Below are 24,811 nucleotides of genomic sequence, written 5' to 3' on the forward strand. Positions count from 1 at the left end.
TTTTATTATTAGTAGCATTTATTTATTTATTTATTTATTGTATTATTTATTTATTTATTTATTATATTATTTCTTCTTATTACTTTTGTAGATATATGTTGTGTTTTTGGTATTATTTATTTTATTTATTATTTGTTTATTTTTGTTGTAGTTTAATTTACAGATATTTTACACTTTCAAATTTGTCATAGAAAAATGTTTTTCTTGGAACCAGACACATTGTGTTAGTAAATTCAGTAAACATGTTACCAGCTGATTCTTTAAACATTTTATAAATCATCTTCATCATCATCATCATCATAAATCATGATTTAAATCACTGCAAAAAAAATCATGCATTTCGATTTTTTAATTTTTTATTATGTTTCATTTGATTTTTATGATTATTGCATTTATTTTTATTGATTATTTTGTAAACGTGGTTTATCATTTAACTTGCAGTACAAAAAATGAAGTGTTATTTAAAATCAATTGTTACTTACGCTAGATAATTATTTTTACATATATTTTTAATTGAATTGCAATTAGATTTCAACACCATGTAGTCTAACAAGTCATACTGATCAGTGACAATTCCCCCAAATCTGTGGTTGGGATGATCCTGGGAGATCAACACAATAGAAGGTGTCAAGTGAAGCCACTCTACTTTAATGTGGTAAATTGGACGAATTTGGGGATGCTCTAGAGTCGGATCTAACAGATGTGACTTGAAGTCACTGACTTCACGTGTCAAATCACCTTATATAGCCATCCTGGCTAAACACCAAGTACTTAAACATTAACTCAATAATCCCCCAAATGCATTTTGTTGCCTCATTTCTAGATGTTCGAGGTATTTCCTTTCAGAATGCAGTGAAGCTTCCAAATCGTGTATTTAATAGGGAGCAAGTATTCAATTCAGAAGCTCCAAATTAAAGTAAAAAAAATTAAATCAAATAAATCTGATTTAAATTTTAAAAATCAGATTTAAATTTTAAAAATCTGATTTTAAAAAAATAATAAAAAAATTAAAATCTCGATTTTTTTTTCAACCCTGTCATCGGTATTAACTTTTAGAAATTTGACGAATTTGGTCAAATTCCAGTTTCATTTAGCTGAGTACTTAACAAAAGCCTGAAACTTTTATGTGAACATTTGTTTGTAATTGTTTATTTTTGTGTGTTTTAGTTCATTAAAATAAACCTGATGCATATGCCAAGGTTTATTTTAACAAACTATAAATTTGTTTGTTATGTTATTTTCTACAAATTAGCTTTCTGGCATTTTAAATATAAAATTATATAATTTCCCAATTCAAAAAACAATATTTAATTTGAGTAATTTGGAAAATGACAGCTTAAACCCTGATTATCATTATTATTATTATTATTATTATTATTATTATTATCGCCTGTGAATTATTATTATCAATATATCATGGTATTATAAATGGCTCCCTGTGTGAATTAATATATGGTATCAATATGGTAATATATTAAATGGCTCCCAATAACCTAAGTTAGGATAAAACTTAATCATTATACTTAATTTGTTTCATGTCAAGTTTCTGTTATTATTTTGTTATATGTATATATACATTTGTGTTGTCGAGAAAGTGTGACAAACATGAAATAACCTGTATATATATACATTTGTGTAACCATTTATTTGAGAAAGCATAATACATGTATATGTGAAATAACCTGTATATATACATTTGTGTATTTGAAAAAGAAGAGTGTCGTTAAACATTACTATTGGAGAAAGAAGAACAAACATGAACTAGGCTGTGTGTATACATTTGTGTATTTGACAAAGGATAACAAACATGAACTAGCCTGTATATATACATTTGTGTATTTGAAAAAGAAGAGTGTCGTTAAACATATATTCTATTCTATTTGACAAAGTATATCAAACATGAACTAGCCTGTATATATACATTTGTGTATTCGACAAAGTGTAACAAACATGAACTAGCCTGTATATATACATTTGTGTATTCAACAAACATGATACTTGTACATACTATGATTTGACTGATGTAAAAACACCCAAAACCTTGTTGAATGTTTGATCATAATATAACATTTATTACTTAAAACCCACTTTGTCTGTTTTTATTTTTAATTATTATTAACTAGTTAGTATGTGTATACATATATACATGCAGTGTTACAAGTTATTTGCATTTGTTTAACACGTTAATTCTTCAGTTAAATATTTAAGGGGTTATCCTGGTCTGTGGGTTACGCTGGTGTGTGGGTTACACTGGTCTGTGAGTTACACTGGTCTGTGGGTTATGTTTGTCGGTTACACTGGTCTGTGGGTTATGGTGGTCTGTGGGTTACGATGGTGTGTGGGTTATGGTGGTTTGTGGGTTAAGCTGGTGTGTGGGTTACACTGGTGTGTTGGTTACACTAATGGGTTACACTGGTCTGTGGGTTACGCTGGTGTGTGGGTTACACTGGCGTGTGGGTCACGCTTGGGTGTGCGTTATACTGGTCTGTTGGTTATACTGGTCTGTGGGTTACGCTGGTCTGTGGGTTACGCTGGTGTGTGGGTTATACTGGCGTGTGGGTTACGCTGGTCTGCGAGTTACACTGGTCTGTGGGTTACACTGGTGTGTGGGTTACACTAATGGGTTACACTGGTGTGTGGGTTACACTGGTGTGTGGGTTACACTAATGTGTGGGTTACACTAATGGGTTACACTGGTGTGTGGGTTACACTGGTGTGTGGGTTACACTAATGTGTTACACTGGCTTGTTAAACTAATGGGTTACACTAGCGTGTTGCACTAATGGGTTACACTGGCGTGTTACACTAATGGGTTACACTGGCGTGTTGCACTAATGGGTTACACTGGCGTGTTACACTAATATGTTACACAGAATTATTAAACTAACGGGTTACACTGGGGTGTTGCACTAATGGGTTACACTGGCGTGTTACACTAATGGGTTACACTAATGTGTTACACTGGCTTGTTACACTAATGTGTTACACTGAATTATTAAGCTAATGGGTTACACTGGCTTGTTAAACTAATGGGTTACACTGGCGTGTTACACTAATGGGTTACACTGGCGTGTTACACTAACGGGTTACACTGGCGTGTTGTACTAATGGGTTACACTGGCGTGTTGCACTAATGGGTTACACTGATGTGTTACACTAATGGGTTACACTGACGTGTTACACTAATGGGTTACACTGGCGTGTTGCACTAATGGGTTACACTGATGTGTTACACAAATGGGTTACACTGGCGTGCTACACTAATGGGTTACACTGACGTGTTGCACTAATGGGTTACACTGGCGTGTTGCACTAATGGGTTACACTGGCGTGTTACACAAATGGGTTACACTGGCGTGTTACACTAATGGGTTACACTGGCGTGCTACACTAATGAGTTACACTGGCGTGTTACACAAATGGGTTACACTGGCGTGTTACACAAATGGGTTACACTGGCGTGTTACACTAATGGGTTACACTGGCGTGTTACACTAATGGGTTACACTGGCGTGTTGCACTAATGGGTTACACTGATGTGTTACACTAATGGGTTACACTGGCGTGCTACACTAATGGGTTACACTGACGTGTTGCACTAATGGGTTACACTGGCGTGTTGCATTAATGGATTACACTGGCGTGTTACACAAATGGGTTACACTGGCGTGTTACACTAATGGGTTACACTGGCGTGCTACACTAATGAGTTACACTGGCGTGTTACACAAATGGGTTACACTGGCGTGTTACACAAATGGGTTACACTGGCGTGTTACACTAGTGGGTTACACTGGCGTGTTACACTAGTGTGCTACACTGGCGTGTTGCACTAATGGGTTACACTGGCGTGTTGCACTATTGGGTTACACTGACTTGTTAAACTAATGGGTTACACTGGCGTGTTACACTAATGGGTTACACTGGCGTGTTACATTAATGGGTTACACTGGTGCTGCACTAATGTGTTACACTGGCGTGTTACACTAATGTGTTACACTGTCTTGTTAAACTAATGGGTTACACTAGCGTGTTGCACTAATGGGTTACACTGGCGTGTTACACTAATGGGTTACACTGGCGTGTTGCACTAATGGGTTACACTGGCGTGTTACACTAATGTGTTACACTGAATTATTAAACTAATGGGTTACACTGGGGTGTTGCACTAATGGGTTACACTGGCGTGTTACACTAATGGGTTACACTAATGTGTTACACTGGCTTGTTACACTAATGTGTTACACTGAATTATTAAACTAATGGGTTACACTGGCTTGTTAAACTAATGGGTTACACTGGCGTGTTAGACTAATGGGTTACACTGGCGTGTTACACTAACGGGTTACACTGGCGTGTTGTACTAATGGGTTACACTGGCGTGTTGCACTAATGGGTTACACTGATGTGTTACACTAATGGGTTACACTGACGTGTTACACTAATGGGTTACACTGGCGTGTTGCACTAATGGGTTACACTGATGTGTTACACAAATGGGTTACACTGGCGTGCTACACTAATGGGTTACACAAATGTTGCACTAATGGGTTACACTGGCGTGTTGCACTAATGGATTACACTGGCGTGTTACACAAATGGGTTGCACTGGCGTGTTACACTAATGGGTTACACTGGCGTGCTACACTAATGAGTTACACTGGCGTGTTACTCAAATGGGTTACACTGGCGTGTTACACAAATGGGTTACACTGGCGTGTTACACTAGTGGGTTACACTGGCGTGTTACACTAATGGGTTACACTGGCGTGTTGCACTAATGGGTTACACTGATGTGTTACACAAATGGGTTACACTGGCGTGCTACACTAATGGGTTACACTGACGTGTTGCACTAATGGGTTACACTGGCGTGTTGCACTAATGGATTACACTGGCGTGTTACACAAATGGGTTGCACTGGCGTGTTACACTAATGGGTTACACTGGCGTGCTACACTAATGAGTTACACTGGCGTGTTACACAAATGGGTTACACTGGCGTGTTACACAAATGGGTTACACTGGCGTGTTACACTAGTGGGTTACACTGGCGTGTTACACTAGTGTGCTACACTGGCGTGTTGCACTAATGGGTTACACTGGCGTGTTGCACTAATGGGTTACACTGGCGTGTTGCTCTAATGGGTTGCACTGGCGTGTTGCACTAATGGGTTACACTGGCGTGTTGCACTAATGGGTTACACTGGCGTGCTACGCAAATGGGTTACACTGGCGTGTTACACAAATCGGTTTCACTGGCGTGGTACAATAATGGGTTACACTGGCGCATTACACAAATCGGTTACACTGGCACGTTACACTAATGGGTTACACTGTCACGTTACACTAATGGGTTACACTGGTGTGTTACACTAATGAGTTACGCTGGCACGTTACACTAATGGGTTACGCTGGCGCGTTACACTAATGGGTTACACTGCATGGTGTGTCACACTAATAACACAATCCAGATATCTAATGTTTGTGCCCAGACAGCGTACTTGAACACTGACAGGCCAGATAGCTGACGTGTGCCCAGTAAACATGCTTGAACCCTAAATAACAGACAGTCCAGATAGCTAAGGTGTGTGCCTAGTCGGCGTGCTTGAATCTTAATTAACAGACAATCCAGATAGCTAAGGTGTGTGTCTAGTCTGCGTGCATGAACCCTAACTGACAGACAGTCCAGATAGCTAAGATGTGTGTCCAGCCAGCGTGCTTGAACCTTAATTGACAGACAATCCAGATAGCTAAGGTGTGTGTCTAGTTTGCATGCATGAACCCTAACTGACAGACAATCCAGATAGCTAAGGTGTGTGTCAGCCAGCGTGCTTGAACCTTAATTGACAGACAATCCAGATAGCTAAGGTGTGTGTCTAGTCAGCGTGCTTGAACCCTAATTGACACAATCCAGATAGCTAAGGTGTGTATCTAGTCAGCGTGCTTGAACCTTAATTAACAGACAATCCAGATAGCTAAGGTGTGTGTCTAGTCAGCGTGCTTGAACCTTAATTAACAGACAATCCAGATAGCTACGGTGTGTGTCTAGTCTGCGTGCATGAACCCTAACTGACAGACAGACCAGATAGCTACGGTGTGTGTCTAGTCAGCGTGCATGAACCTTAATTGACAGTCCAGATAGCTAAGATGTGTGTCCAACCAGCATGCTTGAACCTTAATTGACAGACAATCCAGATAGCTAAGATGTGTGCCCAGCCAGCGTGCTTGAACCTTAATTGACAGACAGTCCAGATAGCTAAGGTGTGTGTCTAGTCTGCGTGCATGAACCCTAACTGACAGACAATCCAGATAGCTAAGGTGTGTGTCCAACCAGCGTGCTTGAACCTTAATTGACAGACTGTCCAGATAACTAAGGTGTGTGGCCAGTCAGCGTGCTTGAACCTTGACAGACAGTCCAGATAGCTAAGGTGTGTGGCCAGTCAGTGTGCTTGAACCTTAATTGACACAGTCCAGATAGCTAAGGTGTGTGCCTAGTCAGCGTGCTTGAACCTTAAATGACTGACAGTCCAGATAGCTAAGATGTGTGTCCAGTCAGCGTGCTTGAACCTTAGTTGACAGACAGTCCAGATAGCTACGGTGTGTGCCTAGTCAGCGTGCTTGAACCTTAAAAGACTGACAGTCCGGATAGCTAAGATGTGTGTCCAGCCAGCGTACTTGAACCTTAATTGACAGACAGTCCAGATAGCTAAGGTGTGTGCCTAGTCAGCGTGCTTGAACCTTAATTGACATGTAGTCCAGATAGCTAAGATGTGTCCAGCCAGCGTGCTTGAACCTTAATTGACAGACAGTCCAGATAGCTGTGTGTCCAACCAGCATGCTTGAACCTTAATTGACAGACAGTCCAGATAGCTACGGTGTGTGGCCAGTCAGCGTGCTTGAACCTTAATTGACAGACAGTCCAGATAGCTACGGTGTGTGGCCAGTCAGCGTGCTTGAACCTTAATTGACACAGTCCAGATAGCTAAGTTGTGTGGCCAGTCAGCGTGCTTGAACCTTAGTTGACAGACAGTCCAGATAGCTACGGTGTGTGCCTAGTCAGCGTCCTTGAACCTTAATTGACAGACAGTCCAGATAGCTAAGGTGTGTGCCTAGTCAGCGTGCTTGAACCTTAATTGACATGTAGTCCAGATAGCTAAAATGTGTCCAGCCAGCATGCTTGAACCTTAATTGACAGACAGTCCAGATAGCTAAGGTGTGTGGCCAGTCAGCATGCTTGAACCTTAATTGGCAGACAGTCCAGATAGAGAGAGAGAGAGGTGTTGTTTGTTTTGTTGCAAAGTGATGGCATTTTGAGATATATTCATATGTTGCAATCATATTTTATTCCCGATTTTAAAAGTAGTCCACTCAATCTTACAAACACGTTTCGTGATCCGCGTTGGACTGTCCCAGTTCCTCGAGAATACATATATACTACTCAAAAGAATTTAAGGGTCAGACGATATTTTCGACATTATTTTCTGAATGTCAATTATATTAGCTAGACCATAATGTCACGCATGGTATTGTTCCATTTTGACGAAAGTGGGTCTAAGCAACCCATAAATGAATTAAAATCCACTGTCATTGACACTGTCGACTAGTTCTAATGGCGAAAACATGCTTACATTTGCACGTAAATTAGGGCGAAAGCGAAAGGTCTGCTAAGAGCCCATAACTTACTTTTTCACAAAGCGCTTCATTTGCACGCTTTGCATGTGTATTCCATGTTCCCAATGCTGAATTTCCGTATAATTGGAGCTTGCATTCGTGTACGGTGCACACTCCAAATTCGACAATGGTACGACGTCAACTGACTATCGAAGATCGAGGAAGGGCTATTGCTTGGCTTCAGGATGGCAATACACAAAGAAATGTTGCTCTGAGACTTGGTGTTAGTCAGAGTGTCGTTGGCCGACTGTGGCAACGGTACCAAGCAACGAATTCTGTTCAAAATCGTCCACGTTCGGGAAGACCCCGAAGCACTACAAATAGAGAGGACCGCTACATCACCAATATGGCTCTACGTCAACGCACAACCACTGCACGCCGATTACGTGACAATCTGCGGACTGCGACTGGAACTCGAGTGTCTGATCAAACCATACGCAATCGTCTGAGAGCCAATAATCTACGCTGCCGTCGCCAGGCTGTTCGACAACCACTCCTACCACGTCACAGAACGGCCAGACGTCACTGGTGCACACTTCATCTGCGGTGGCAACGTGTTCAGTGGGGTCGAGTGATGTTCACTGATGAGTCCAGGTTTAGTCTCCAGTTCAACGACGGTCGGGTTCGTGTCTACAGACGTCCTGGGGAGCACTTCGCTGACGTTAACGTTAGACAACGTCACCGGTTCGGTGGTGGCAGCGTCATGGTGTGGGGTGGCATCTCTATCCACCACAGGACCCCCCCCCCCCCCCCCCCCTTATGTGGTGGATGGCAATCTGAATGGAATCCGCTATCTGAATGAGATTATCCGGCCGTTGGTTCTCCCAGGCCTTCAACAGATTGGCGGCGGGGCAGTTTTGCAGAATGACAATGCCAGACCCCACCGCGCCAGGGTGGTAACGGACTTTCTCAGACAACAAGGTATCGCCAGAATGGATTGGCCAGCATATTCGCCTGACTTGGCCCCAATAGAGAACGCCTGGGACGAATTAGGCAGGAGAGTTCGGGATAACCATGCCCCTCCGGCCAACCTTCATGATCTGGGTCAACTTCTTATGGCAGAGTGGCAGGCCATTCCCCAAGAGTTCTTCAGACGTCTGATCAACAGCATGAGGCAACGATGTGTCGAGTGTATTCGCGCCAGGGGTGGATTCACACACTATTAAACGAATGTTCTAATGTGTACAATCCATGTTTGACAACCTTCCACTTTGACAGCATGTCATGTGACTTTCTTGTATACAGTGACGTTTATTTGCGGTTTTTTGTAAATATGGACAATAAATAAAAAAATTGGTGTAGTTTACATCATCAATCTAATACTCTGAAACTTATTTGGTTATAAATTTTTGACCCTTAAATTCTTTTGAGTAGTATATATTGATTTAAATGAGGTCTGGCCTGACGCAATATTTATTGAGTTGGCAATGTAGTTATATTATGATAACAGGGTTGGGTAGATAGGTTTTATTATTCGGTCGTGTAGAATGCAGATTGTATTTCGAGTACATACAGATATTTGAAAAGCTGACTAAGGGTATTCCCCGTTTTTCCTAACTCGCCCAACGATTGGTGGAATTAGATCTGCAATGCAGAACGTTGCGACAATAGTTTATGGATATGGGTTGTAGGTGAACACTCGTGATCTTGATACTTTGCCAAGTCTGCGTCGCGAATTAAAAAAAAAAAACAAAAAAAACTTCAGAGATATATGTCGATTTTCATAACACGATAAAGACACCTAAATTATTTAGTTACGAGTTATACTGGTATTAACTGCCCCACCCCATAAAAACAAACAGGTAAAAACAATAGCAACGCATGCACAAACACACACACGCACACAGACAATATACACACACACACACTGCATATTCAACACGCAATCATATAAAATATTAACCTCCACCCAGAATTAATTTTAAAGTTTTCTATACGTTTTGAAATAAACTTGGCTTCATGTTTGTATTGTATTATACGTTTCTACACAGCTCATTACACTGGTTTTACATAATTCTATAAATGTTATTCTTAATGTTTTACATAATTCTATAAATGTTATTCTTAATGTAAATACTAATTGTAGTTTTACATTATTCTATAAATGTTATTCTTAATGTTTTACATAATTCTATGTTATTCTTAATGAATATACTAATTGTAGTTTTACATTATTCTATAAATGTTATTCTTAATGTTTTATATAATTCTATAAATGTTATTCTTAATGTAAATACTAATTGTAGTTTTACATAATTCTATAAATGTTATTCTTAATGTAAATACTAATTCCATGGGGTGTCACTAAACATTCATCCATTTATTCAGTAATATACGAGAACGTTTAAAATCATTGACCGACATAATGGGGAGGGGGGAGAGAGAGGGAGGGAGATGGGGAGGGAGGGTATCACACACAGGCTGAAATCTTGTGTTTGTTTTTCTGCTTAGTCACCTGTATAAAAGTATTTAATATTTATACTGGTCACACATAGTCTCTCTCTCTCTTAATGAAATCAATTGGGAGTATTGTGTGTGTTATGGGGAAAAGATATTTAGTTAACAATGTTATTGTCGTCAGTTGCCCCCCCTGTCTCGTACGCTTTATGCCACAGGCAAAATGGCAACAGTCGGCAATAATTTTTATCCATCAGTAAAAAAAACTGACATCACTTAAACCCATGATGGACAGCAATTCACGTTGCAACTACGACAAGTGCTGTCGGTGCCGTCGTTAAGTTCAAGCCCTGGCCCCATGATTTCACAAGACTATATAAAGACACACACACACAGAAGTATTTTTCTTACAAACAACGCATTGAAATTTTACAGCCTGTTTATTTTACAAATCTGTTGTTAGTACATGAAACTGTTACAAAAATATCTCACGATAGATTTTGTGTTTTATTTCATAAATGTATTATAAGAATTGAGGAGACTAGAAAACAAACGTACAGTTTGGTTTCGTTATTGTAATTAAAATAGTACCCTGCCATTATTGCATTAACTTGTGCGCTGTTCGTTAAACAAAACATATCGCTATGGAACCTGAAGAATTTCACCTGATCATGGATACCAGTATTTAAAACAATACTAACAAATGTCAAACCTTTTAATTAAATCTACCTTTAACAACTTTAAAATCTCTAACAAACAATTTGAGACTTCATATGGAAAACACACTCAAAACGTTTTCACGAGTTGAAAAAAAAAGAAGAAGATTTTTTTTTAATTATTCTTCTCGGTCTTGTTAAAATTTGTAGCTGCCGATCTCGTCCCTCAGCTTCTGTAGCTCCGGTATTTCCTGGTACTGCTGGTTGATGTTCATCATCTGCAAAAAAACACAAAAAAACCTGCATGTTTAAAGAAACGAATATTTGTTTAATGACACTCCAGCACATTTTAACTTAGTTCTGTTATGCATGGTGTTTAAAATATGAGAGAGAGAGAGAGAGAGAGAGAGAGAGAGAGAGAGAGAGAGAGAGAGAGAGAGAGAGAGAGAGAGAGAGAAAGAGAGAGCGAGATTGTCTTGTTTAACGATACCACTATTAATTTGGTTTATTAATCATCAGCTATTGGATGTCACACATTTGGTAATTTTGACATATAATCTTAGAAAGAAACTTGTTATATTTTTTCCATTAGTAACAAGGGATCTTTTATATGCACTAGTCCACACAGGATACCACAGCCTTTGATATATCAGAGAGAGAGAGAGAGAGAGAGAGAGAGAGAGAGAGAGATAAAGAGTGAAAGAGAATAAGATTGGGGAAAGAACACCTTACTAAAAGTAGTATTTTGGATTGGATACCAAGATATTATATGAATGAAATGGCAGGACGTAGCCCAGTGGTTAAAGCGTTCGCTTGATGCGCGGTCAGTCTGGGATCGATCCTTGTCGGTTGGCTATTTCTCGTTCCAACCAGTGCACCACGACTGGTATATCAAAGGACGTGGTTTGTGCTATCCTATCTGTGGGATGGTGCATATAAAAGATCCCTTGCCACTAATGGAAAAATGTAGCAGGTTTCCTCTCTAACACTGTATATCAAAAGTACCAAATGTTTGACATCCAATAGCCGATGGTTAATAAATCAATGTGCTCTAGTGGTGTTGTTAAACGAAACAAACTCAACTTTATATGAATGACAGTACACTGTACTATTGTTCACAAATGAAATACATCATTAATACATAGTAGTTAAAAAAAAAAAAAAGCAGAGGAAAACAAGTGGATGGTTATTAGTCATTTATGGTATGCATTAAATTACTTTTTAAAAATAAAATAATGCTCTATTGATTAATGTAGTGGTCAAGTCACCGGACTACAGGCTGGTAGGTACAGGGTTCACATCCCGGTACCAGCTCCCACCCAGAATGAGTTTATGGACTCGATGGGTAGGTGTGAGCTAGGCCATTACACCCTCTTCGCTCTCACTAACCACCAACTACTAACTCAGTCCTGGACAGACAGCCCAGATAGCAGAGGTGTGTGACCAGGACAGGAAAAAAGGAAGGAAATGTTTTATTTAATGATGCACTCAACACGGTTATATGGTGTCGGACATATGGTTAAGGACCACACAGATATTGAGAGGAAACCCGCTGTCGCCACTTCATTGGCTACTCTTTCCGATTAACAGCAAAGGGATCTTTTATATGCACCAGCCCACAGACAGGATAGTACATACCACGGCCTCTGTTACACCAGTTGTGGAGTACTGGCTGCAATGAGAAATAGCCCAATGGGTCCACCGACCCGGATCGATCCTAGTAGACAAGAAGAAGAATTTTGTTTAACAACACCATTAGAGCAACACTGATTAATTAATCATCGGCTGTTGGATGTCAAACATTTGGTAATTCTGACTCTTAGTCATCAGAAGAAACCTGCTACATTTATCCTAATGAGGCAAGGGATCTTTTATATGCACCATCCCACAGACAGGATAGCACATACCATGGCTTTTGATATACCAGTCGTGGTGCACTGGCTGCAACGAACGAAACAGCCCAATGGCCCACAGACGGGGATCAATCCCAAACTGACCGCGTACCAAGCGTCACCCCCCCCCCCCCCCCCGAACCTAAGTCTACAGTGTAAGCAGACTGCCACCTCCTTTCATTTCTTACCTTTGTAGACTGGTTGCCTTTCACCTTCTCCCACGGTGGCTGATCAGTCTTTTTGTTCACTCTGAATATAGATGAAAAGAAAAGAAAAAATATCCACATCTGGTCGAGAAATATTTAATCTTTTTAAGTCTCATGGACATTTATTACACAAGTGGCACAAACAATTGGTGTGTACTACCCAGTATTAGATACATCACTGTAGTATTTAAATAAAATAAATAATATACCTATACAAGCCCCCTCAACAAACAATTGGTGCATACTGCCCATTAGATACATCACTGTAGTATTTAAATAAAATAAATAATATACCTATACAAGCCCCCTCAACCCCCCTCAACAAACAATTGCTGCATACTGCCCAGCATTAGATACATCACTGTAGTATTAAAATAAAATAAATAATATACCTATACAAGCCCCCTCAACCCCCCTCCACAAACAATTGCTGCATACTGCCCAGCATTAGATACACCACTAGTATTAAAATAAAATAAACAATATACCTATACAAGCCCCCTTAAACCCCCTCCACAAATTGAGGAACATCGCCCTATCCCCCTCCTCTTCCCACTCACGCATAATAAATTAAGGAACAGCGTCCTATCCCCCCCCCCATCTCTTCCCACCCACGCATAATAAATTAAGGAACAGTGTCCTATCCCCCTCCTCTTCCCACGCACACATAATAAATAAAGAACAGTGCCCTATCCCTCTCCTCTTCCCACCCACGCATAATAAATTAAGGAACAGCGCCCTATCCCCCTCCTCTTCCCACCCACGCATAATAAATTAAGGAACAGCGCCCTATCCCCCTCCTCTTCCAACCCATGCATAATAAATTAAGGAACAGCGCCCTATCCCCCTCCTCTTCCCACCCACGCATAATAAATTAAGGACCCTATCCCCACTCCTCTGCGTCCCAGAAATGATAACTGAAGAACAGCATTCTAGTCCTCTCTTGCCATGATAAACTGAAAAACAGCACCCTACCCCCCTCCTCTAACCCCCATGATAAATTGAGGAGCCGTGCCCTACCCCCTACTCGCCACCCCCTCAATGATAAATTGAGGACCAGTGCTCTACCCACTTACTCTGCCCCCCAATGATAAACTGACGAGCCATGCACTACCCATCCTCTGCACCCCCAATGATAAATTGAGGCGCCGTGCACTACCACCTACTCTGCCCCCCCATGATAAATTGAGGAGCCGTGCACTACCCCTCCTCTGCCCCCCCATGATAAATTGAGGAGCAGTGCTCTACCCATCTACTCTGCCCCCCCCCACGATAAATTGAGGAGCCATGCTCTACCCATCTACTCTGCCCCCCCCATGATAAACTAAGGAGCCGTGCCCTACCCCTCCTCTGCCCCACAATGATAAACTGAGGAGCCGTGCACTATCCCTCCTCTGCCCCCCAATGATAAACTGAGGAGCCGTGCACTATGCCTCCTCTGCCCCCCAATGATAAACTGAGGAGCCGTGCACTATCCCTCCTCTGCCCCCCAATGATAAACTGAGGAGCCGTTCCTTACCCCTCCTCTGCCCCCCCAATGATAAACTGAGGAGCCGTGCACTACCCTCCTCTGCCCCCATGATAAACTGAGGAGCTGTGCCCTACCCCTCCTCTGCCCCCCCAATGATAAACTGAGGAGCCGTGCCCATCCCCTCCTCTGCACCCCAATGATAAACTGAGGAGCCATGCACTACCCCTCCTCTGCACCCCAATGATAAACTGAGGAGCCGTGCCCTACCCCTCCTCTGGCCCCCAATGATAAACTGAGGAGCCGTGCCCTACCCCTCCTCTGCCCCCCCCCCAATGATAAACTGAGGAGCCGTTCCCTACCCCTCCTCTGCCCCCCAATGATAAACTGAGGAGCCGTGCACTACCCCTTCTCTGCACCCCAATGATAAACTGAGGAGCCGTTCCCTACCCCTCCTCTGGCCCCCAATGATAAACTGAGGAGCCGTGCACTACCCACCTACTCTGCCCCCCCCCAATGATAAATTGAGGAGCCGTGCCCTACCCCTCCTCTACCCCCCAGTGATAAACTGAGGAGCCGTGCACTATCCCCCCCAGTGATAAACTGAGGAGCCGTGCACTACCCACCTACTCTGCCCCCCATGATAAATTGAGGAGCCGTGCCCTACCCCTCCTCTACCCCCCCAGTGATAAACTGAGGAGCCGTGCCCTACCCCTCCTCTACCCCCCAGTGATAACTTGAGGAGCCGTGCCCTACCCCTCCTCTACCCCCCCCCCCAATGATAAACTGAGGAGCCGTGCACTATCCCAACCTACTGTGGAACAGCGGCTATCCCCCTCCTCTGCACCCCCATGATAAATTGTGGAATAGCCCTAACAAGCGACTATCCCCCTCCTCTGCACCCCCATGATAAATGGTGGAACAGCCCTAACAAGCAACTCACTGACCTGACATCCGGTTTAGTTGTGATGGCATACACCATGTATGTCCCACATCCCAGCACAGCAGCACCGATGAACGAGGCAAGGGGAATTAACTGCAACAGACAAAACATGACAAGTCGGTCAAGAGTTGTCACCCTTGAGATTTGGATATACCTCCAGTGATTCTGCCACAAAGAAATGTTTGGGTATGGCACTATATAATTGAAACATTTTGTTTTGTTTAACGACACCACTAGAGAACACTGATTTTTTTGTATTAATCATCAGCTACTGGATGTCGAATATATGGTCATTTTGACAGTCATAGCGAGGAAACCCACTACATTTTTCCATTAGTAGCAAGGGATCTTTTATATGCACAATCCCACAGACAGGAAAACACATACCACGGCCTTTAATATACCAGTCGTGGTGCACTGGCTGGAATGAGCAATAGCCCAATGGGCCCACCGACAGGGATCGATCCCAAACCGACCGCGCATCAAGCGAGCACATTACCACGGCTACGTCCCTCCCCCTATATAATTGAATGCAACAACAGTCAACAGGGGGGGGGGGGGGGTATGGGGGCCTCCCCCAGAAAGAAAATGGGTTAAGTTTAGGGTTAGGGTTAAGCAAATAATACAGTAATGATAATAGTAATTAATTTTGTCGAAAGGTTAACTTAAAAAAAGAAATTTGGGTATGGTGCCATCTCCGTTTAACCCTCTGACAGAAACCCCGACCTGTAATTATTTGAGCAACTCTGTTACTGAAAGACATCTATACATGTCAACATATCACTATAATTTGTAGACCTTTCCAATTTAAAAAACAAACCATTAGGATGAGGAGTGGGTGGGTGGCATCGATCCTATCCAAAAAAAATTGATGATTAGATTTTAAAAATAATATATTTAAAAGCGCCAAAGAATAGCTGTCACACTAGCTCTCGATCTCACTCTCCGGAGATTAGTTCAAGGGAAGTAATATTTATCTCCCCCTTACAGAGGACAATATTTTGAAATCTGAGGGAACCGAAGTCGGTTCACGTGGTTTTTACCTAGGTAACCAATTGTTCGGTTACGTGAATTATATTTGCATATCCAGTGGGTTACCTGATCGGTTACCTCAAAATTACGTTGAAATTATATTTTAAATACATAGTTTTTAGCTGAAACATAAAGTTAAAACAAACACAAAAGAAAACATTTTACAAAAAAAAATGTCTTTAATGCTTGCTAAAGTTAACAATATAAAAGAACTGAATATCAGCCCCAGTACTGAAACAAAATACAGGGTTGTAGCGATAAATTTTCTTAGCATTACGCGGAGTATGACAAATATTTTGAAAATTCACTAGCCACAGGGCTATTGGGTTTGTGAAAACCACTAGCCCACCAAGATAAAGCACTAGCCCAAATTCTTGATCAATTATAACTGGATTTTTATCTAATTTTTGTAAGATTACACATTTACGACTATAACAGTAAAATAAAACAAACACTTAAATTATGTTGTAACTTTCAGTTTTGTTGTGTTGTACGTTTGGTCTTTTGTCAAGTGTGAGCCATCGTCATTGTCCCGTTTTCACTTTTGCCCTCTCCCCCGGGGAAAATAATTGAGCTCATGATTGGTATCTAAACCCACTATCAAAATAATTAAATTTAAATGAGGGTACGACAGTGTGACACACGGTAATAGATGGTTCAGTGTATTTGGTAGTGGGTTATACAGTAACATTTAGGGCCTACTATTTAGGTCGCCAGGAACGCTGATGCCAATTGCTTAAATACAGGCCATCATCCCGTGTCAGATCAGTATCAAAAGAATATAACAGCGACATCTAATCCGTTGTTAATTGATGAACAAAAAAAGGTATTATCTTGTAGCCTATCGGCAGCTGCGACACATTATCCAAACGGTTACACGTAATAGGCCAAGCTGAGTCATTGCATGTGCAGTTACCATTAAAGAAAATAGTTTTTCTGGTTGCCGATAACCATATGTAAGCAAAGTGTTAAATTAGAAAACAATAGGTAAATAAAACAAACACTGAAATTCAAAGCATTACTGGGGTTTACTTGATTGAGATTAACCTGTCGTCGCGATTGGTGATTTCCAAGTTCTTAGCCTAAAACATATGTGCGAGATTAACTACCACGTGACGTGTCCAACCAATCAAAACACACATGTCATTAGACTTATTTCCTGTGCCAGAAACTTGAAAAGGAAAAGGAAACAATGCGTGCTGTAACTGTGACGATGTAGAGATAGCATGTTACTGCAGTTTGCAGACCTAGTTCAAGTGGATTATTATTATATACTGATGGCGTTGTTGATACTATTCGATTACAAACGTCACAATCAAATTTATTAAACGAAATTTCAGCCGAGAGAAAAAACCCAAACATGATTGAGCGATAAGGAGAGGGGGTGGGAAACCACTAGCCCGCAAGTGGTTTTGCGTTTCTCACTAGCCCGAACTTAAAAACCACTAGCCACGGGCGTCGGGCTAGCGGATTTGTCGAACTCTGCATTACGCACGCCAAAGGGCCTCCCCCTGTGAAAATTATGAAAATCAGGATGCCTGTAGATGCAATCTGAACCTTTTTGGAGGCTTTTTTTTTTCTTTTTAAATCTTTTTTCAAATCAATTTTAAGAGGATATTTTATAGAACAATTACAGACAGCCTCGGCCTATTCCCGGATTTTGTTTTTGCATTACGCACATGCATACTGTGCGTAATGGGCGCTACGCCTTTGAAATATATACATAATCATTTGGAGGGATTCCATTTTGCGTTGGCTATGCTACTTTCACTTTATCAATGGTACTTCTATACTACAGTGACGTTCCAAATGTTGTTGTTTTTTAAAGCTCATTATGCAATGTTAGTATTTTTCAATTCTTGTGACACTTTTGGATTCCTGTTTACGTTAAAACTGTTTTTAACATATGCAAAATTATAGCCAATCCAATATTATATGTACATATATACCTTTAAGAGATAAAATAGCAGTAGATAATTTAGCCGTCCCTAGCGGTCTGAGCACATTTCATTAAAACTTTTTAAAACGTTTAGACTGGTCGCAAGTTACAAATGTTGCAATATAATGTTGTTTACTGGTTGGCTGCACATCAAGTATTTAAAATTCAGCCTAAAACATTTGTCGGAATACTAGTACTAGTAGTAGTATGTCTGGATGAATAAACTTCCTGTAATCGTGAAGTTTGCAAGTTTTAATTTCTGAACGTTTACAGGTCATGACGTAACCAATTTGCGGTTCGCGTAAATTTAATTTTGCGTAACCGACACGCGAACAGAACGGCAGTTCGCGTGAAATATTGTGCCCTGCCTTAGCATGTGAATTTAATATTAAAAAAATAAAAATAAAAATATATATATATATATATACACACTACATGTACTACATGAGTAAATATCAATGCTGAATATGTTAATATCTTTAAAGGTTGTCCATAATCTAAGTTCTAGGGGCCATCACTCTCCAGAGATTATTTCAAGGGGAGTAAAATTTATCTCCCCTTAGTATGTGAATTTAGGTCTCACTACACGATCACTTCCGGGTGAGAGTTCATTGATCATGGTCCACTATAGTTCCTAATTGTGACACGTTATGGTTCACATATTCACTTCTAGGAAATGGTGAAGAATTAAAACAATATGTATGTTTAATGGTAAGCCTTCTGGCTGTATTTTACCCATGTTGTGCATCGACCTTTTGGGACACGAGTGTACAGCGCAAGAGACAGCAGGAGTGAATCGGTTAATGAACCACCTGTTCGGACCGGTACTACAGCCAGATGCAGTCATATAACAAAAAACGGAGACGGAAATGTTCTCAATTTTGGAGTGAAAATAAATGCTTATATAATGTATGTTCGCAATGGTGTATGTTGTTAGTGCCAACGAGAACTCGTTCTATTGGCAATCTTCGTTTGAAGTTGGGCAATTTAACATGGGTTTCAATGGCAGATGACATCCGTGTAGTGAGATCTTAATAGAAAATATATACATATATATATATATATATATACTATTACAGAAGTAACTATCAATGCTGAATATGTTAATATCTTTAAAAGCTGTCCATAATCTAAGTTCTAGGGGCCATCACTCTCTGAAGATTAGTTCAAGGGAAGTAATATTTATCTCCCCTTAGCATGTGAATTTAATGGGAGAAACCAGCCTTGGTGGTGTCGTGGTTAAGTCATCTGACTACAGGCTGGTAGGTACAGAGTTCGCAACCCGGTACCGGCTCCCACCCAGGGCGAGTTTTAACAACTCAATGATTAAGTGTAAGACCACTAAATCCTCTTCTCACTAACCACTAACTCCCTGTCCTGGACAGATAGCCCAGACAGCTGAGGTGTGTGTGCCCAAGACAGCGTGCTTGAACCTTAATTGGATATAAGCACGAAAATAAGTTGAAATGAAATGAAAATCTGTACTACAACAGGATTAAATATCACTACTCAATATGGTGACATCTTAGTCGAAGTTCTTGGTGTGCAGTTAATCATGGATACAAGTCGGGAAATGCAGGTTGTCATCGTTGTTGAAATGTTGCACATCATCTGGTGTTTGACATTTTGTGAGTTTACACAGCCTGCAGGTAAGCTTGTAAGAAAACACAAGTCACGAGATTGCGTAATGTCAGTTGGGGGGTGGGGGGTGGGGGGAGAGGGGAAAGATGAACTTCCAGTAGAGTGTGTACATGTACAGGTGTTCTTCACACCTCACTGTGTCTCATATTACGAGAAGGTTTTAATATACACTGATGGAAAGAAATCAGGGAACATGTACAGGTGTTCTCCACACCTCACTGTGTGTCGTATTACAAGGTGTTAATATACACTGATGGAAAGAAATCAGGGAACATGTACAGGTGTTCTCTACACCTCACTGTGTGTCGTATTACGAGGTGTTAATATACACTGATGGAAAGAAATCAGGGAACATGTACAGGTGTTCTCCACACCTCACTGTGTGTCGTATTACGAGGTGTTAATATACACTGATGGAAAGAAATCAGGGAACATGTACAGGTGTTCTCTACACCTCACTGTGTGTCGTATTACGAGGTGTTAATATACACTGATGGAAAGAAATCAGGGAACATGTACAGGTGTTCTCCACACCTCACTGTGTCTCGTATTACGAGGTGTTAATATACACTGATGGAAAGAAATCGGGGAACATGTACAGGTGTTCTCCACACCTCACTGTGTCTCATATTACGAGGTGTTAATATACACTGATGGAAAGAAATCAGGGAACATGTACAGGTGTTCTCCACACCTCACTGTGTCTCATATTACGAGGTGTTAATATACACTGATGGAACGAAATCGGGGAACATGTACAGGTGTTCTCTACACCTCACTGTGTGTCGTATTACGAGGTGTTAATATACACTGATGGAAAGAAATCAGGGAACATGTACAGGTGTTCTCCACACCTCACTGTGTGTCGTATTACAAGGTGTTAATATACACTGATGGAAAGAAATCAGGGAACATGTACAGGTGTTCTCTACACCTCACTGTGTGTCGTATTACGAGGTGTTAATATACATTGATGGAAAGAAATCAGGGAATATGTACAGGTGTTCTCTACACCTCACTGTGTCTCATATTACGAGGTGTTAATATATACTGATGGAAAGAAATCAGGAAACATGTACAGGTGTTCTCCACACCTCACTGTGTCTCGTATTACGAGAAGGTGTTAATATACACTGATGGAAAGAAATCAGGGAACATGTACAGGTGTTCTCCACAACTCACTGTGTGTCGTATTATGAGGTGTTAATATACACTGATGGAAAGAAATCAGGAAACATGTACAGGTGTTCTCCACACCTCACTGTGTCTCGTATTACGAGAAGGTGTTAATATACACTGATGGAAAGAAATCAGGGAACATGTACAGGTGTTCTCCACAACTCACCATGTCTCATATTACGAGGTGTTAATATACACTGATGGAAAGAAATCAGGGAACATGTACAGGTGTTCTCCACAACTCACCATGTCTCATATTACGAGGTGTTAATATACACTGATGGAAAGAAATCAGGGAACATGTACAGGTGTTCTCCACACCTCACTGTGTGTCGTATTACGAGGTGTTAATATACACTGATGGAAAGAAATCAGGGAACATGTACAGGTGTTCTCCACACCTCACTGTGTCTCGTATTACAAGGTGTTAATATACACTGATGGAAAGAAATCAGGGAACATGTACAGGTGTTCTCTACACCTCACTGTGTGTCGTATTACGAGGTGTTAATATACATTGATGGAAAGAAATCAGGGAATATGTACAGGTGTTCTCTACACCTCACTGTGTCTCATATTACGAGGTGTTAATATATACTGATGGAAAGAAATCAGGAAACATGTACAGGTGTTCTCCACACCTCACTGTGTCTCGTATTACGAGAAGGTGTTAATATACACTGATGGAAAGAAATCAGGGAACATGTACAGGTGTTCTCCACAACTCACTGTGTGTCGTATTACGAGGTGTTAATATACACTGATGGAAAGAAATCAGGAAACATGTACAGGTGTTCTCCACACCTCACTGTGTCTCGTATTACGAGAAGGTGTTAATATACACTGATGGAAAGAAATCAGGGAACATGTACAGGTGTTCTCCACAACTCACTGTGTGTCGTATTACGAGGTGTTAATATACACTGATGGAAAGAAATCAGGAAACATGTACAGGTGTTCTCCACACCTCACTGTGTCTCGTATTACGAGAAGGTGTTAATATACACTGATGGAAAGAAATCAGGGAACATGTACAGGTGTTCTCCACAACTCACCATGTCTCATATTACGAGGTGTTAATATACACTGATGGAAAGAAATCAGGGAACATGTACAGGTGTTCTCCACACCTCACTGTGTCTCGTATTACGAGGTGTTAATATACACTGATGGAAAGAAATCAGGGAACATGTACAGGTGTTCTCCACACCTCACTGTGTGTCGTATTACAAGGTGTTAATATACACTGATGGAAAGAAATCAGGGAACATGTACAGGTGTTCTCCACACCTCACTGTGTCTCATATTACGAGGTGTTAATATACACTGATGGAACGAAATCAGGGAACATGTACAGGTGTTCTCCACACCTCACTGTGTGTCGTATTACAAGGTGTTAATATACACTGATGGAAAGAAATCAGGGAACATGTACAGGTGTTCTCCACAACTCACTGTGTCTCATATTACGAGGTGTTAATATACACTGATGGAAAGAAATCAGGGAACATGAACACGAAGGAAGGAAATGTTTTATGTAATGATGCACTCAACACATTTTATTTACGTTTATATTGCATCAGACATATGGTTAGGGACCACACAGATATTGAGAGAGGAAACCCGCAGTCGCCACTTGGGCTACTCTTTTCAATTAGCAGCAAGGGAAACTTTTATATGCACCATCCCACAGACAGGATATCACATACCACGACCTTTGATATACCAGTCGTGGTGCATTGGCTGGAACAGGAAATATCCCAATGGGTCCACTGACGGGGATTGATCCCAGACCGACTGCACATCAAGTGAGCGCTTCATGCCCACTAAACGTCACGTGACTGTCTCTTACCTCCGGGAAATTCTTGAAGACTCTCCGACTGAAGGCCAGTGAAGAAATGTTGATTGTTTTCCCAGAAGACATCTGAAAATAAACACAAGCATTCTTAGAGTACTGCTAAAGCGAACCCAACAATTTTTCATGTCTCCTAAATTCAAGGGCCACACTTCTGTAAAAAGTGGGTCAATCACCATGAAAGTCAAACTTGATTAGTAACAGTACTTGATAAAGCTATGTAACAAATTTCACCTCAGTATCTTCAGGCAGGGTTTCTGCCAGAGGGTAAAACACGTACGATCGACGCCACACCAAAAATGTTTTTGCAGATTTTATTTCTGCAAGTTAAGCTTTTGACAAAATTAATGACTCTTTATCATCATCTGTCTTTCTGTCGACTGTGGTTGCATTCAGCACACACATTGTAAATATTCAGTTCCATAACACCATACCCAAAAATTTCCTTCTGGCAAAAACACTGTCAGGCATTACAAAACAAAAGTTGGGAAGGGGGGGGGGGGGGGGGGGGGGGGGGGAGGAGAGAGGAGGAGAGAATTTCATATCTCCTAAGTTTAAGGGCCATAACTCCTGTCTAAAATGTGTAAACTGCCATGAAAGTCAAACTTGATCGGCAACAGAACATGATAAAGCTATATACAAAATTTCAACTCTATATCTCAAGGCATTCTAAAAAATAAAACATCCAGAAAATTATGTGGGACAGATGGACAGACAGACAGACAGACAGACAGACAGACAGGAGGACAGACAGACAGACAGACAGACAGGAGGACAGAGATGAAACCTAGTATAGTCCCCTCTGGTTGGATCGATAGGTAACTAATAACACACATCTGTTAATTAGGTGCCATTCGCAATTACCCTCTTCGGTGATGTCGTGGTTCGACCATCGGACGTAAGGCTGGTAGCTACTGGGTTCGCAGCCTGGTACTGGCTCCCACCGAGAACGAGTTTTATAATTATAATAATAATAATAATAATAATAATAATAATAATAATAATGCATATGAAAATAAAGACATATGCATACATGTGTACATACACATCATGTGACATATGTTCATAATTAAACTTCCCTAACATTCATTACAACATAACGTCATCCCATTGGTCCAGACGTAGCAATGGGAGTTTGTTCATTACTCGATGAACATAAAAACTGCGTCGTCCGGGGACATCGTATCTGATGACGTCATTTTCTATGGGCAAGTCGTCTTATTGAGCGTTATTATTTATGGAAAAAAAGTAATTCAAAATAAAGTATGAACTTTGAGTGTTATTATAAGCAAGTATGATTCAAATTTAATTATACGTATTGTCTATTATTTCTTTTACATTCATTTGGGTACGAAGATAAAAACAAATCATCTGCTAACTTACCTGAGAACGGCTTCGCCGATTCACAGTTTGCTTATGATTAGTTTTTTTGTTCGTTCATAATACCCCGATGAACATAAAAAGAAATAACAGACAATCCTGAAATCTATATTTACATAATATACACACTAACAAGTCATAGACAGTCAAGTCTTTGGGCAATTCATGAAGAAATAAGAACAAAAACTGAAGAATTAGGACGGGGGAGGAGGGTAGAAAAGGGGAGTAGAAAAGGAGGAGAAATATATTACTGACACTTTCTGGGGATGGAGGGGAGTACCCATAACACAAATGGTGTGTATTCTCCTGGAAATGATAACTGAATAGCTCTGACTGTTGACCTCCACACCCCCTCCAGCCCCAAACTTTTTAAAAACTGTATTAAATTTGGTAAAATCATCCATCCAACCATCCATCCATCCCCAATATGGGTTGCCCCCCACCCCTAAATATAAAATCCTAGCTATGCCAGTTTAATGTCATTTCACTACATTTCCGTGCTTATATCCAATTAAGGTTCAAGCACACTGTCCTGGATACACACACCTC

General features: G+C 40.9%; 1 protein-coding gene across 1 annotated transcript; it reads right to left on the reverse strand.

Annotated features, from left to right (window-relative positions):
* Positions 1-10,492: 10,492 nt before the first annotated feature.
* On the reverse strand, positions 10,493-23,794 carry LOC121373616 (normal mucosa of esophagus-specific gene 1 protein-like). Its single transcript, XM_041500314.1, has 5 exons — positions 23,747-23,794; positions 22,880-22,951; positions 15,241-15,329; positions 12,808-12,868; positions 10,493-11,005 (listed from the first exon to the last, which is right to left on the reverse strand). Exons 2-5 carry the CDS (start codon positions 22,949-22,951, stop codon positions 10,925-10,927), a joined length of 303 nt encoding a protein of 100 aa, XP_041356248.1. The 5' UTR covers positions 23,747-23,794; the 3' UTR covers positions 10,493-10,924.
* Positions 23,795-24,811: the final 1,017 nt, after the last annotated feature.

The sequence above is a fragment of the Gigantopelta aegis genome, chromosome 5 (genome assembly GCF_016097555.1).
Source record: "Gigantopelta aegis isolate Gae_Host chromosome 5, Gae_host_genome, whole genome shotgun sequence".
Lineage (NCBI taxonomy): Eukaryota > Metazoa > Mollusca > Gastropoda > Neomphalida > Peltospiridae > Gigantopelta > Gigantopelta aegis.

Bases quoted from the DNA above. Each gene is read 5' to 3' on its own strand.
- LOC121373616 (XM_041500314.1), bottom strand. From the start codon at position 22,951: ATGTCTTCTGGGAAAACAATCAACATTTCTTCACTGGCCTTCAGTCGG. The intron at 12,869-15,240 runs GTCAGTGAGTTG...ATCTATATTCAG, and splicing joins ACAACTAAACCGGATGTCAG to AGTGAACAAAAAGACTGATC. The intron at 11,006-12,807 runs GTAAGAAATGAA...GTTTTTTTGCAG, and splicing joins AAGGCAACCAGTCTACAAAG to ATGATGAACATCAACCAGCA.